The sequence below is a fragment of the Sturnira hondurensis genome, unplaced genomic scaffold (assembly GCF_014824575.4).
Source record: "Sturnira hondurensis isolate 20B ecotype Veracruz unplaced genomic scaffold, ASM1482457v3 Scaffold0008897, whole genome shotgun sequence".
In the NCBI taxonomy this organism is placed as follows: Eukaryota; Metazoa; Chordata; class Mammalia; order Chiroptera; family Phyllostomidae; genus Sturnira; species Sturnira hondurensis.
The window spans coordinates 3215946-3232585 of record NW_028081528.1 but is presented as its reverse complement, the minus strand read 5'-3'; the positions used below and the strand labels follow the sequence as shown (position 1 = coordinate 3232585).

The 16640-nt window shown below is 35.5% G+C and overlaps 1 protein-coding gene across 3 annotated transcripts in view; it reads left to right on the top strand.

Annotated features, from left to right (window-relative positions):
- Positions 1–16640, top strand: part of SNX13 (sorting nexin 13) — a 121995-nt gene that overhangs the window by 27360 nt on the left and 77995 nt on the right. For all 3 annotated transcript variants that reach the window (XM_037056275.1, XM_037056276.1, XM_037056277.1), the window contains exons 2-3: positions 11565–11677; positions 15340–15442. In XM_037056275.1, coding sequence (XP_036912170.1) covers positions 11565–11677; positions 15340–15442 — 216 coding nt within the window. The remainder of the gene's footprint in view (positions 1–11564; positions 11678–15339; positions 15443–16640) is intronic.

The window sequence follows — 16640 nt, the reverse complement described above, 5'->3', positions numbered from 1 at the left end:
TAATATATAGTTAACTAATAATTATAGAGCCAATATGAAACCCTCTAAACTAATTATTGTGAAGGACAGTAGTTTTTATATAAAATGTACACATACGCACACACAAAATAGGATGCTAAAACTTTGTTCTAATTTAAAAGAATATTTTTCTTAACTGAATAGGCAAGTGTATATTGCTCTACTATCAATCATAGGAAACCCGTTCCCAGGTTAATTCCTTGGGCTGTAAATACATGGCATATTGTGGTCTGTTTATTTCCTGTGGTGGTTACTTAAGACATGCAAGTGCATTTACTGTATAAGTGAATTTTGTGATTATTGTGTGTTTAAAAATTTTTAATGAAAAATTTTAAATGTTAAATGTAGAAAGATTAGTGTAATGGACTCTTTGTCCTTATGCCCAGCTTAGACATTTATCAACTCACAACTAATTATATTTCAATTCTATTCTTTTCACCTCTCTCCCATTCACTACTTCCAGAATTATTTTGAAGCATATTCCAGATATATGACTTCATATGTAAATACTTCAGTGTGAATCTCTAAAATATATTGTTTTTATTAAAACAAACCATAATATCATTATACCAGTTATTAATAAAAAGGAAGCAGTAACTTAATATCATTAAATGACAGAATATGTGTAGAATTCCACAATTTCTCTTTTTTCTACTTTTTCTCCTCCTCTTTTCTTTTTTGTCCCTTTTCACTGTATTTTTTAAAAATCAAGTTAAATAAGCCCTGCATATTGCAATTTTTAACCCACAGAGTCTCCCCCCCCTTCTCTTTTTCCTGTTTTTGATTTGTTAGGGAACTGGACTTTTTGCCCTTTAGTGTTTACCACAGTGTGAATTTTGCTTAGTTCATCTCCATGTTGTATTGCAACATTTTCTCAGTCCTCTGCATTAGCTAAATCAGCATCAGGTTTGATTTTTTCCCCCAGCAAGCCTCATTTATAGATGGCAGTCTGTCTTTTTCTTTCAAGAGGCATGTAATTTCTGCTTTGTATTCTCTCTCTCATTCTCTGTCTCTTGTGACTTCATGGCTGCCAGACTCTGAATATATTAAGGATTGCAGTATGGTGATATTCTAATTTTATCATTTCTTCATCATTGTATTGAATATTTTATTAAAGAGAAACTTAATTTTCATCAACTCTCTGATTGCTGTGATAAATGCCTGATTCTCTATTTTTAAAAAGAGTTCTTTAGCGTTCTTCAAAGGTGATCAATGGAATTTAAAAAATGTGTGTGAATTCATGAACTGTTTGAAGAGCTCTAATTTATTGCGGTAATATTGTTAATGATTTTATGTGTAGCCACTTGCAGCCTTTTCAGTTCATCTTGTGAGTTCTTTTGATATGTCCTTAGTAGTTTTTGTGGTAGGGCAAAGTGTTCTAGGCTCATCTTAAACTCATTTCCTGCGCCAGACTTGAATTGGCCATTTTTCCAACAGCCCTGGTTTGTTTTAGTGGAACGATCAACACTTTTTTTTTCTTCAGAATTTATTCATTTATTTTTAGAGAGAGGAGAAGGGAGGGAGGGAAATAGCACTGTGTGGTTACCTCTCATGTGGTCCCCACTGGGGACCTGGCCCACAACCCAGGAACGTGCCCTGACTGGGAGTTGACTTAGTGACCCTTTGGTTTGCAGCCTGCACTAAGTCCACTGAGCTATACCAGCTAGGGCTCAACACTGATTTCTTTACTGACACAATTTAAGATATTTTGAGGGTTTTTAAAAATTATCCTTATAGTACATACCACTAACAGTTTACAAATTATTATATTATAAAATCACTTGAAATAGCTTATTTGGTTATTCTACATTTTCTGTGTGTAGTATAGAGTTAAATTGGCTTGTTTCACTTTGCTTTTGATTTGGAGATTGCTTTTTGTATGTAAAATATTTATACTGTTGCAAAGTCAGATTGATGGAACTGGGTGTCAGAGATGTCTAGTTCTTATCACTGTCCCCTCTGTCCCATTTTCTCTGTTCCTTGTAGATTATTTTTAAAGATTCTGTACAGTACATTTAAAAAAATAAGCAAATGTTTGTATGTTACTCTCTCCCTCCCTTTCATGGATGATTGATTGCAATACATACTTTACCAGTATTTAGTTAAATTTTTTAAAATAATCAGGATAATATGCTGATACAAAAAAATAGCACTTGTTCTGAATGCATAGAATTGGTGTTTTCTGATATCTCTGGATTTATTAGCTCACATAATTACAAATTTCACTGTCTTTGATAGCTTAAAGATTTTTGCTGTATTTTTGATAGAATACTGTTTTTTTATGGCATATATACATATGTATGTATATTGTAGGAATACAATTGATACGTATTTATATAGGGTGAATCAAAAGTAGATAGTTATTCATATAGAAAATACTGTAATAATAATACAAGAATTAACTGTTTTGCATACTCACAACTGTAAACCTATTTCTGCCTCACCCTGTGTGTATCTTTGTGTCAAATGGTAACATTTTTAAGAAAAATAATCAATTTTGTTTTTGATGAAGTTTGAAATTTTATTATGTATTTAAAAAATCTTTACTATTTATTGAAAGTTATTATTAAGGCACAAAAACAATATGTATAGCTATAAAGATATAGTTTCTAAAAAGCTCTTTTATTTATTTCAGCCCTTATATCTACTAGATTTTTTATCAGAAATTCATGAAACCTTGAAAAAAGTAGTTTTACACTTTGAGGCAGTATTTGCTGGAAGCCTGCCAGGAGTATTCTTTGCTTTGTTGTCCCATTCACATTTTAAATACTTTATTATTATTCTCGTATAAGGGAAAACATTCAGTAAATAGAATCTTTTTTTTAATAACTGTAGTTGCTTCTAGTTCCCTAATTCAGTGGTTCCCAAAGTATGGGCTGTGGGTGGAGAGGGAGAACTACAGTCCTAGTTTGTGTCCTTGATAAACAAATCTATGCTATGAATGTCTGCTATTACTTCAAACTGTACAAGTGTTTTGTAATTAATAGACTCTAGTTCTAAAAACACTGAATTTATTATAGTTTTTTATTTTCTTATATTTTCTTCATCATTGGATGCTAGAAGTCCTAATTATGTGATATTCTCTGACCTTTTACGATTTCTGCTTTAATTGAAAAAATTAAGGATTTGTTCAGGTAATCACCTCCATATATATGCATAATTCATTCTTAAAAGAGTATAGAAGTTGAACAATATACTTGTGTTATAAGGGAGAGTGTTCTATTACCAAAGAGCTAAAAGTATAAAGGAGGTAGTGTGTATGTATGTGTATAACCTAATCATTGTGGACTCCGCCAGTTGGGAGAGAGAGGGTATAAACTCCACAGGTACCGAGTGGCCATTTTTTTTGCCAGCTAGACAGGTAACCAACTTGTTGAAGAGGGTAGTGAATCGAAGTGTCTACCATTTCCACAGGCCCTCTCTCTCTCCTGGCTCAATGGCTGGATGGAAAATTTGCACCATATTACTAGTCTTTAATCCTCAGAAGGATATAGTAGGTACCTTAAGTAGGGATGAGTGGAAAAGGATCTTTATTCCCTTGGCCCTGGAGCATGAAATGACAGGTGTGGGACCAGTTGACCCAACAGATGTACCGATGATCCCTGTGTGGCTGTGTCTGTGTGTGCCTTCCCGAAAGTAAGTAATGATGCAGGTTGGTGTCAGGGTATGTTGAGACAATGGAAGAACACCGTTGCAGTACATCAGTCCCATGGAAGAACAAGGACCAAGTTCTTGGATGATTTTTTTAAAGGTGAATGCTTGGTTTGGGTTGTGCTCATAGGAGTGTGTAGCTCTGCCTAAGACCATGAAGTAGGAGTGGGGAGGAGCACTTCAATTTAGGGGCGTTTTCTTTCTTATTTTCCCTCCGCCGTTCCCGTTTCTTGTCCTTTTCCCCTGCCCTCCTCTTTTCTGCCCTCCCTCCTCTTCCCATTCTCCCCTCATTTCACTTATCTAGTAGGAGATTCATTATCTAGTAGGAGATTCACGTGTAGGGAGCTCCTTCTTTGTCCCGGGCCTTGGTTAAACTGTTGTATAGTGTTGAATGAGACAAGGTTCCATGTCAGGAATGCACTCTATTGAAACTAGTTGCTGAAGGACTTTCAACTTACTGAAGAGGGAGGAAGGAATAGGTGGGAGGAAGATAATCTATTGTTATGATGAGACCACTCTTATGGTTACGTATTTGTGCCGTTGAACTCATATATACCATGTCTGTGACCCAAGTTGCATTGAAGTGGTATCAGCTTCAGATTCTCAGCCCTGCGCCATATAATATGTTAAGATATACCAGGGGGGCGTAACTGAAAATGGTTGACACACTCTAGTGAGATTCATTTCAGAGCCTAAGGTCTGTTTTGTGGGAGCTCTGACAGTCTGTTCATGTGATCTGAAATAGCCGTGTCCACTTAGCCCCACTTATCACATGTAGCCAGGAGAGTCTAGGCCTGGCTCTGTGTTGAATCAGTTGTCTCATCATGAGCGGAGTTACTTAACCAGTCTGTTACTGCTAGACTTGATTTGAGAGATGACCTTACAACTTAGCCCCTTCATTGTGCTAACTTGGGTCAATGAGAGGTCAATGATTTTGCAGAGGTGATACAGAAATTTGGTGGCAAACTGGAGCCTGTAATTTGTGACTCAGTGTTCCTAGTACCCTGTTATTCTACTTTTCCTTTTATAAAAGTCAGTGGTCAGGATCAAATGACATAAAATATCAGTATGACTTGGTAGGCACAGGATATCAGCAGGTAGGTTGTTTCCACTTGCTTTATATTGTGAGGAGGCATACATGAACCTTTGCATTGTCATTTAAGCAGCTTGGCCACAGGGGTCATTTTTTACATCTTTGTGTGCCTTTGTCCTTAAGGCCATACCAGTAAAGGTAGTTATATAGACACACTCATATCAATACTCTTTGAAACCAAAATTCTTTCCTTTATTTATGTAGAATATATATGGATAAACTCTCTAGTAATAAAAATTGTGTACTTTAATTTCAGACCAGGGATTTGTTACAGTCTTTACAAGTAGTTTTCTGACTAATTTCTAATTTCTTGGGAGGCGGCAGACCAGGGATTTGTTACAGTCTTTACAAGTAGTTTTCTGACTAATTTCTAATTTCTTGGGAGGCGTATCAAACTGATTAATATTTAGGTAAAAGAAAGCACTCATTTATGATTTAAGTATGTTATTTCTTATCATGACTTTTAGCTTAAGGCATTTGCCAGCTGACAAATTTTAAGGTTCGATAGAGAGTTGAGATTTGCCTAGGATCAAGCCTCACTCTTAGGCTTATTATCTGTGTGACCTTAGGCAGTTTTTGAGAATATCGATGAGAAAAGCCTTAGCTTCTCTGTTGTAAAGCTAATAATAATAATAGTGATTAAGCACAAATTAACTGTTGGAGCATGGATTCATTTCATCCTCACAACAGCCACATGAGATAAGGGAGGAAGTGAAGGCATGTAGTGGTTACATAGTTGATAAATAAAATAACAAAGGTAAGATTTGCACTCTGTTCTGTTAACTCCAGTGTCCATACTTTTTGAGCACAATGCTGTACGTGCTACCATCTTAATTTCTTCCTAATTTCCAAGAGGTTAATGAGAATAGGGTATGTAGAAAATACCAGGTACAGTTTTTAGTGTTCACACCTTTTGGGGTTACAGAATATTGAATCAAATTTAGTGTACCTAGAAGTTAACATTGAGGAGTTTTAAATATGCAGTTTTCTTTTGTTCTAAACTGTACTGGTAACTCGTTAGAATGAAAAAATCATAGACCCCATCCCAGACATCCTGGAACAAAATCTGCATTTGCATAATCTGCAATCAAGAACCTTAATGTTGAGAACTACTGTCTTACATGATCTTGAAGGTTTCTTCCAATTCACTAATAGTTGGTGAGCCAGCAATTCTACAACATTAGCCAGTGTGGATATTTCAATGTTAATTATTAAATTCAGAAGAAAATTATTAAATTAAAATTTAAATAATAATTAAAAATTTATTTAATAACAATTAAATAAATATTTAATAATATTTATTTAATAATTAAAATTATTTAATAATAATTAAAATTTAAATTATTAAATTTGAGAAGAAAATGGTAATATATCAAGGATTGCTTTAATATAAATCACTGTAACATACATTTCTTTCTTTTTTTTTTCTTGGCTTTCATTTTAAGTCACCTCGAAGTAATACCTGTTTGCATTTGGAAAAGGTTTCTGTCATAGTACCAAATTATCCTAAATTTTATCATCATCCTATATTATCCGAGGAAATAATTAGAATTCAAGATTTTACAATGGTATTTGGGCATATGTTTTACTTAGTCCCATCAGATGGGATTGTAATATTAGCCAATAATGTAAATGGGAACACTAAAAATAACATAAAACTTTCTTATTTTTGAACATTTCGTTATTCTGATGTTTCAGTGAACAGATTACCTACAAAGGCAATGAGCACCAAACTTGTTTGATTGGAAACATTTGATTGTATTGGTCTCTAGAATATAAAAGTTCTCTCAGACTTAATTAAGGGAAGGATCTTCTCCAGATTCTCTTGTTCAACGTTAAATCACTACCACTGGCACATTGTAGGTATTCACAGATATTTGTTAAGTGAATAGATGAGTTTGCTTTTTGGTGATTTTGCCACTGTTTTCAAATGACATACTTGAAAACTCTAAAAAGGAATTTTTAGATAGTTGAGCATCTCTCCCATGTAAACTAATGGCTGCATTAAATAATCTTCCCCGTATTAACTTAATTGTGATTCTTCTTTGAAAAATTTTCTAATTGTGGAAGGTATGTTTCAGACAAAAGAACAAAGAAAACATTTGTGCCGTGTAAAAATCGAACGCCTGCTTAAGAAACAACGCTACTGAGTATCTGAAAAGCTCCCCCATGTGTTGTCCTCCAATTGCAAGCTCTGGTCCTTTATCCTTAGAGATAGCCCCTTTGCTTGCTTTTATTTTTAAAATCTTTGAATATATATGAATATATCCTTAAGTTGTTTAACTTGGAAAAACTGACTATCAGGTGTAAATCTAGATGTGTAAAGAAAGAATAATGTTGCTAATTTTAGATCAAATCTCCCAGGAGGAGGTAGGTTGAATAAAGTATCTGGGTCATAGTCTGGTTTCAGCTTTCCTGAGAGTTTACAAGAACTCTTTTCAGGGAAGCCTGGGGATCAGACTCGGAGTGAATAGCGCGTTTCCCGTGGTTGGGCATCTGGCAGTACTGCAGTTGTGTGTCAGGTACTAGGTGTTCAGCAGAGTATCGTCAGAGGGAATGGACTGCTCTGTACTTCATTCTTAGTCATTAAGGCCTACTTTCAGCTCTTAGAAATAAGTCAGGAGACCACTTTTATAGGTGAGGTGTTGTCCCCACCTGATTCATGGAGGAGATCATGAGGGCCAAGCAGAAACTTCAGCAGTCTTTCTGGCTTCTGGTTAAAAAGATGGCAGTGACCAGGATGAGGGAAAAAAGATAGTGAAAATACACATGAAAAGGGTTGTGCAGCCTTATATGGAAGACATTTAAAAAATTCCATTGAGTGCTTAAAGGAAGATTAAAGTAAATGGAAACATATTATTTTAGGTTAGGAAGTTTCGATATTGTGAAGTTCTCATTAAATCTTGTCCAAACTGTCTGTTCATGTATCATCTAATCATTGAGAGCTTCTTAGATCAGCCATATACATACAGTTGCTTTATTGTTCAGAATAACACTCATCCCCATCTTATATAACTATATAGTTACTTACTAGTTTCTTTCCCTTTCTGGGATGTAAACTTAGAAAGATATGTATATATCCCATACCCAGAGCAGAGAATAGCAGAGTCCTAAATGTCCCACCCATTTCTGCCTCCCCTCCCCTCCCCTCCCCTCCCCTCCCCTCAGATTGAAAAAAAGTTCCTAATGGCATGCCTGTGAAGAAAGTGGAACATGTTTAGACGTAGTAAGAAATACTTTGCCAACTTGTACTGTAAGGGGGAGGAAAATGCCATCAGAGGGATCCCACTACAAGGTATATAGACTTCACTTTTCTGGAACTCCTGTAGCACAGAGGAGGTCACTTTGAGTTTCCCTTTCTAACAGGCAGGACTTCTGGATTAGGCATTTTGGCTGCTTATGGACTAATAACTGAAAGACTGCAATCCAGGGCAAATTCATGCTACAAAGTAACTCCAATGCCAGTGAATGATATGATGGTACCTCATAATCCTCTAGTTGGGAAATTTCACATTTTTCCCATCCTAACCCCAGAGGTGGGAGAAGTAGGTCTGCAACATCTCTAGGCTCAGACCAAGTGGCAGCACTTGGACTGTAACCAAGCAATCATTGCAAAATAGTTGTAAGCAGCAAGAAATTGGTTTTCTACATCCAGATTCTCATGGAGACTACTGTAGGGTACAGAGTAAGAGCATGAAAGCAATCAAACCTTGTATAAATAATGTACCTTTTTAAAAATTTAACGATGGTGTGCTTGTTTTTTTCCCTTTATTGAATGTAGACTTAGGAGAATATGTTTTATTCATGATGGCATTCCCAGCACCTTGAACTTACAGCACATAGGAAGCAGTCAGTGACCTTGAATGGATGGATGGGTAGATGGATGGATGGATGGATGGATGGATGAATGAATGAATGAATGAATGAATACAACTGTCCTTTCTCTCATAATCCACAGCATTTATTGTCTGTCCCATAGTTTTTTGGTCATTAATTTTGTTCAGTTTAGCGTCTTATAGTGCTTTCTATTACTTTCTTTTGGTTCAGTGTCTAATTGTTTGACTCCTGTAAGACAGTCTTCGCTGTACTTAATGACAGCAATAGTGGGACAAATGCTTCCTTGTATACCTCACAGTGCAGATGGATACAGAGACTTGTTGAATTGAAAACATTTATTTATTCACAGTGACTTAAATTGCTAAGATCCAGTTTGCCTTCAACAAAAGGAATATTTTTATTGGATAATGCAGTATACTTTAAACAAAATAGTTTGTTTTTTAAGTATGGAGAATTTATGGCAATGTTTTGTTGAGCTAATGGTGACTTCTGCTAAGTGAAATTTGGAAGTTTTGTAATTATACTTTTATATATTTCTATATGCAGTATGCATTAAAGTCACAATTTTTAGTGAGATGGATTTCTTTCAAATTTTAGTTTTTAAAAGTGTTGTCATGCTACAGTTATGTTTAAACTTAGTTTTAAAATGAAACATTCTAAATAAGCACAATTTTAGTCTATATTTTATGTATACTGTTGCATATATAAATACACAAATGTTTTTATACTTTACCATTTTTCATTCCAGCATATTCTTCAATAGTGTATATAAGTATTTCTTGTTGTACCTTTACATTGTCACTAGCTTTTTTTTTTAAATATATTTTATTGATTATACCATTACAGTTGTTCTATTCCCCCCCTTCAATCCCTTCCACCCGCACCCTCCCTCCCCCACCATTCTGCCCCCCTTAGTTTATAACCACGTGTCTCAAGTTCTTTGGATTCTATATTTCCCCCACTATTCTCGCCCTCCCCCCTATCTATTTTCTACCTACCATCTATGCTATTTTCTGTGTCTTCTCCCCCCTTCTTCCCCTCCCACCCCCCTGTTTCTAACCCTCCATGTGTTCTTCATTTCTATGGTTCCACTCCTGATCTAGCTGTCCTCTTGGTTTGCTTTTGTTTTAGGTGTGGTTGTTAATAGCTGTGTGTTTGCTGTTCTTTCACTGTTAATATTTTTCATCTTCTTTTTCTTATATAAGTCCCTTTAGCATTTCATATAATAAGGGCTTGGTAATGATGAACTCCTTGAACTTGACCTTATCTGAGAAGCACTTTATCTGTCCTTCCATTCTAAATGAAAGCTTTGCTGGATAAAGCAATCTTGGCTGTAGGTCTTTGGATTTCATGACTTGGAATACTTCTTTCCAGCCCCTTCTTGCCTGTAAGGTCTCTTTTGAGAAATCCGCTGACAGTCTGATGGGTACTCCTTTGTAGGTGACTGTCCCCTTATCCCTTGCTGCTTCTAGGATTCTCTCCTTCATTTTGGTCTTGGCTAATGTAATTATGATGTGCCTTGGTGTGTTCCTTCTTGGGTCCAACTTCTTTGGCACTCTCTGAGCTTCCTGGATTTCCTGGAAGTCTATTTCCTTTGCCAGACTGGGGAAGTTCTCCTTTATTATTTGTTCAAATAAGTTTTCCACTCGTGGCTGTTTCTTTCCCCCTTCTGGTACCCCTATAATTCGGATGTTGGAACGTTTAAAGATGTCCTGGAGGTTCCTAAGCCTCTCCTCATTTTTTTGAATTCTCATTTCTTCATTCCTTTCTGGTGGGATGTTTTGTTCTTCCTTCTGGTCCATTCCATTGATTTGAGTCCCAGTTTCCTTTCCATCACTATTGGTTTCCTGTGCATCTCCCTTCATTTCAATTAGTTTAGCCTTCATATGTTCCTCTAATTTGTGACTATAATCTACCAGTTCTGTGAGCATCCTGATAAATAGTGTCCTGAATTGTGCTTCTGAGAGGCTGGCAATTTCTTGGTCGCTGAGAGTTATTGGCTCTTGGACTTTGAGTTCTTCTTGTGCCATCTTTCGGGTTGTTCGTGCCTGTTCCATAGCAGGATCAGAGCCCTAAAATGTTCACTAGAACAGGGCAACTAAGTTGCTGGGTTGTGACGTTGTATGTGGGGGCGGGGTCAAAGAGCAACAATGGCTCTCACCGGTATTGCAGGGCAACTAAGTCACTGGGTTGTGACGCTGTATGTGGGGGCGGGGTCAAAGAGGGACTATGGCGTCCTGTCCGCTTCCTGCCGCCACGGCCCTCACCGGTGCCGTAGTTGCTGCCGTCACCTGGCCTACGCGTTTCGTCCCACTGCTCGCGAGTGTGCCACCGCTGTCAGCCCTCGCCCCCTGGGGCCTGCGTGGTCTGTCTCACTGTGCACGAATATGCGCCCGCGGTCTGCCCCGCACCCCAACTGGTTCCCGTCTGCCTGCGCGCCTGGGTCGGGGGCCCTGTCCTGCCCAACCCTGCTCGCTGTTGGCTCCGCCCCTCTTACCGTCCCGTTGAACGGTTAGATGTAGTCGGACTTCCGTATAATTCAATTTTCTGTCCTTTGGTTGTGTCTTTGTTTCTCCAAACCTTTGTTTTATTCAAACTTGGTTGTGGGAGAAGGCACAGTGTTTCTACCTATGCCTCCATCTTGGCGGAAGTCCACATTGTCACTAGCTTTTAAAAAACCATTAGGGAAGGTTGAGGGGAGGGGTGGGGAGAAAATACAGACAACTATAATTGAACAACAATAAAATAAATTAAAAAATCATTGTGGATATTCTATAAATCTCTTTCTCCATATAGATTTTGTATATCATTTTTTGAAGATAAATTTCCAAAAGTGTGCTTGCATTTTCAAAAGTAAATATTTTAATAGTAGTTGAAACAACACTATAAATGTACAAAAGGAAAAATGTAAAAGTTTTGTTGTTTTTTTCTAATTCATTATTTATTTCTTTTTGCTTTATTTCAGATCAGTCTATCCATATGGGGATGGGGAGGCCTTGTCATTGTCCTTTCTCTAATAACATTTGGACCTTTTGTAATATTTTATTTGGCATTTTATATCCTCTGCTTTGTGGGTGGGTAAGTATGCTTAGTGATAATTTTACAACTCATATGTCATATTCTGTTGTTTAAAATTGAAACAAATGACCAAAAGAAGTGGAAGTATGATTTATTGTGACTGTTACTTTTACAGATTGTTTTTATCAAAGCTTTAAAGTAAAATTAAGACACTTAATAGAAATAGGAATGATGATAATTATTGGTACCAAAAATATGTCATCTTCAAAATTGACATAAAAATTTTAATGATATAAACCTTTTTTGTGATAGAAGGAAATTTTAAAATATTTTCCATTGCTTTGATGTTATTCTTTAAGGTTGAAATTACCTTATCATAATAGTAACAAGGTAAGTAACTTATATTGAGATGATGCACCAAATTTTGTATAGAGATACTGTGTTAGTGATTAGACTTCAAACAATAACATAAATTATTTTCCTGAGTGAATGCGGTGATTTTGTTTAAGAAAATTCAAACAACACCTGATTTTGCAGTTTTCTCTTCATGGTTATTTGGTTTACAATGTTTATGCCTTTTACTTCGCCATGATAAACCTTTACAAGAGAAGTTTCAGTCATGATTTTATATAGCTTCCTATGCAGAGCATTTGGTTTTAGACATGAATTATATGTAGGAAAATGTATAGACAAGAGAGAAAATTGTTTTAGGTACTCTAACCAGCTTAGCTGAAATGAGCATTTTGTTAATATATATGTGTATGTATGTATTGTATATACATATATATAATACATTTATGTATTTATTTGTGGAATGAATACATATGAGTTCTTTTAAAAATACCTTTTGAGAACCCCCAAACTTGGAGAAATTACTTTATCTCTCAGTTTTAGAGGACTTAATTGAATAGCATATGTAAACTATGGCCTGAAAAGACTGTCAGACACTAAAGGAGTGGCTTCTGAATATATCTACGATCTATTACCTCTCTCAGGGTATGGGTTTGAAAGTCATGTGTTGCCATTATAAAGATAGGGAGTGTACCCACTAATTGTTGAACAAGTGAGAATTAACCAAAGGACTGTTCATAAAACTACTTGTTTATTTTAGTTTTAGTACTTTGTTAGAATTGCTTAGATACAATAACTATTGAAAACATTAAGAAATAATTGGCAGGAATCAGATAAATGGAGTTCTGAAAATCTTTATTGTTTATAATGATGATTGAAGACTGTAGATCCTAAGCCACATGGCTTCTAAATGTACTCCTGTTCTAAATTAAGGCCAGAGCTGCATGATTGTGTAGCTGCATGGTTGCACCTCTCCTGCATAGGATCACAGCTGCTTTTACTTATTGGGAAGGAGAGATTTCTTCTACTTTACTAACTGAATAAGTCCTTGGCAAAAGTGGAGGAGGAGGATTTCCCAATACTTCAGAAAGGGAGGACATTATAGCTTTATAGAGGAAGGTAGGAGCCCTAGGAACCCTTGGAAGATGGAGAGATGGAGAATTACTTCTTTTAGACTAAATTGCTTTATACACAATTTGGGAAAGAGAGAAGGGTGATGAGTGCATTCATTTTAAAGTCATGGGAACCTGTTTTCCTTTTTTGCATCTGCTAATTTATTAAGAAATAATTTTCAGAAAAAAATTTGGATACCTGTAAAGTATGAAAAATGTTTTGGATAAGATGGGACATTGGAGAGTGTGGGAGAGCCACTAAAAACTCTTTAGATAACATTAAGTCACATGGTAGGGTCTGAAATTCCAAGTTCGTGCTGGCTTATAAATTAATGTTGTGTTCCAGTCTGTTGATCCCAATGACAAGCACTGCCACAATTAGGAACTTCTACATACATACTAGCAAGCCTCTCAAGAGGAGATTAGTTAATTAAGCACTCTGATGTTATTATTCAGCTATGGCCAGTGAGTACCCTAATTCCTGAGTCAGATCTTTCTTATTTTGGCTCTCATTACAAACAGTGATTGCCCCTCTTTGAAACTTAGTATCGTTGAATGCCTTCAAATTTTAAAAGCAAAAATAGGCTTTTAAATGTCAATCTTAAGTAAAAATATTTCATATAATTAAAATAATTTTAGTCTTAATGTATTTATTGTGTAAGTTCTTAAAGATATGTTTTCTTGTTTCTTAAAATACAAGCTTGAGAGAAATTAATACATTTTTCTGTGGTAACCACCTTTTTATTTTTCACAGATGAATCTAAGTATGTAAGTTCTGCAGTTAATTTACAATGTTGAAAGGGTATATGTTTTTCTTATACTCAAAAAGGTATTATGAGTTATTTAATGCCACTTTGTTATGTTTGTTTGGTTATGTGATCATTTGTAGCACGTATTTTTTCTTAAAGCTCTTTGCAAGGTCAGACTATCTGATAGCCTACTTCTTACTGTCACTGTGTGTTCAAAGGCTTTTGTTTTATCAGTCTGTTTCAAGGTGGTAGTTTTAGAAGTACATTGTTTTCTTAATATAAGCATTTTATTGTGCCTGTAAATGTGTTTATAACCAGGTAAAACTGAAATACAAAGCCAACTTAATTCTTAGTAATAACATCAGATATGACACAGGTGAAATTTGCTGATAATTCCGAAGCCTTTTTTAAAAGAGACAAAAACAGAATTGACAGCATAAGCTGATTTGATTTTGTGTTTTCCACTCTCCTCCCTGCTTTTGTGATGCCTGTACTGAAGGGCAGTGAAGTGGCAGTAGCCACAAAATGCAGAGAACCTTGAGAATCTTCAGTTCTTGATGCTGAGCATATATAATTTTTCCCTGTTCCCTTCTTATCACTACAGTCTTTCAATCTGTAAGATCCCCGCACTGTGATCTGTGTCTCTGGGTCATTCGTAGATGTTCTTTATGTGATCCCTTCCCCTACTTTCCACCATTATCCCTCAACCTCTACCCCTCTGGTCACTTTCAGTCTGTCGCTTGTTTCTGTGCCCATGGTTCTATTTTGTTCGTTAGTTTGTTTTGTTCATTAGATTCCTCATATAGGTGAGATCATGTGGTATTTGTCTTTCACCACCTGGCTTCTTTGACTGAGCATCATATTCTCCAAGGCCTTATTGCCCTGAATGGGCCAGCTGCCTCTCATCTGGCAATTTAGATTTTTTTCTTTACAGAATTTCTGTGTACTTAGTAGTGCTTACATTTAATCAATAAATTTTACATATAGGAAATGTTGATAGCATCTAGTCAATATTTAAAGAAGTACTAAACCAGTAGTTATCTTACCTTGACTCTATAATTTTCTTTTATTAATTCCAGGCTTATTTAAATAAATCATAACTTGGGTCATGTTTTTTCTATATAGCTTTGTTCTGTATTCATAGTGGCAAGTTATATTAATATCTCATGTTAATTAACAATAGAAAGCATTGATTTAGGTTTAGATTTAGATCTCATTTGTTTTTGTTTTTGTTATTAGCTAGTCTGTTTATTTAATGTGGACTTCCTTTCCTAAAGGCATACTGGGTGAAAACTTTGAAAGGCAGTATTGTATAAATTCACAAATGTTTACAGTTGATTTAAACTTTAGAACATAGCAAAATCTGTCGATTTCTTGCCTTGTCAAAGTCACAAACTGATGTTTTAGTGAACAATAAGCCATCTATTGAATCTGAAAAACATATTTGGTCATAGATGTGTTAGATTATAGTAAAATTTTATTTTTGTATCTATAATTGAATTTTTTGCAGGGGTATTGTAGTTACTCTCCTGTTTGGAAAAACAAACTCAGAGAAGTACCTAGAGCAGTGTGAACACTCGTATCTTCCTCCAACATCAACTGGAATTTCTAAGGTAAATAGTTGAAAGCAATGTGAAACCTCAAAGTCCTGTCCTATTCAGTGAAGATAATGTGATCATCTGTATATGATTTGGCAGATTTTTCTATAATTCATTAATGCTCGTTATAAATTTATGGAGGCTGTCTGATCATGCTTAGAAAAATGCATTTTAAAAAGTTACCTTCTATGCTTTCTTAGATGTTAAAAGTGGGAATGCAAATTTGAGGAAAAGACAAAAAAATTGGAATTTTTCCCTGTATCTTAATTGAGAATTTCAAAGTATCAAATGTATGATTTGTGTCAATACATAAACTGCCTTGAATGAAATAAAAAGCATAGAAACAGAGGGAGAAAAGAAGTACCTTTTTTTTGACTCATTTGAAACCTAGCTTATAGTTAGGCTATGGATTATTTATAGTTTTAATAAGTTAGGGTCAATTTTATATCATCTTGAATGCTGCTATTTTCTTTTTTCAGTATATATTGTAAATAAAAGTGGAATTGAGTATGATAGATACTAGTAATATAGATAGGCCTCAGATTTGCATTGCTCCAGTTCTCATTGTGAGATTGGGATGATTTTATCTTTTATAATGACACAAAAAGTCTGGAGTTGATGCTGTGAATCTAACTTTACGATTACTAACTTGTTCAATATATGCTAAGGTTTAGGAGGTGCATAGAAAGTAATTAGAGTATTATTTTGTATTCCTGAAATTAAAAACCCCATCCCACTGATTTTCATATTAATAAATAACTTCTTTCTAATACTTACTATAACTTTTAAAATAATTTGAGAGTTTATCTTCCTTTATGACTTCCACTAATATGTATTCTTTGAGCTTGCTCACAAATCTAAGAAAATGAACCTTTTTCTTTTTTAGATTCATTCCTTAGCCATTTGAGTGGTAAATATAGAAGATAGGAAATACTTTAAAAAATATTTATTTATTTTTTAGAGAGAGGGGAGGGGAGGAGAAAGAGAGGGAGGGAAACATTGATGTACCAGAGAAACGTAGGTCAGTTGCCTTTTGCACACACCCTAACCAGGGTCCTGGCATGCGGCCCAGGCATGTGCCCTGACCAGGAATCGAACTTAACTGTAACCTTTCACTTTGTGGGACATTGGTTGGCCAACTGAGCCACACTGGTCAGGGCAAGATGAGAAATATTTTTAAAATTAAGATCTAAAACAGTCATAAATTATAGTC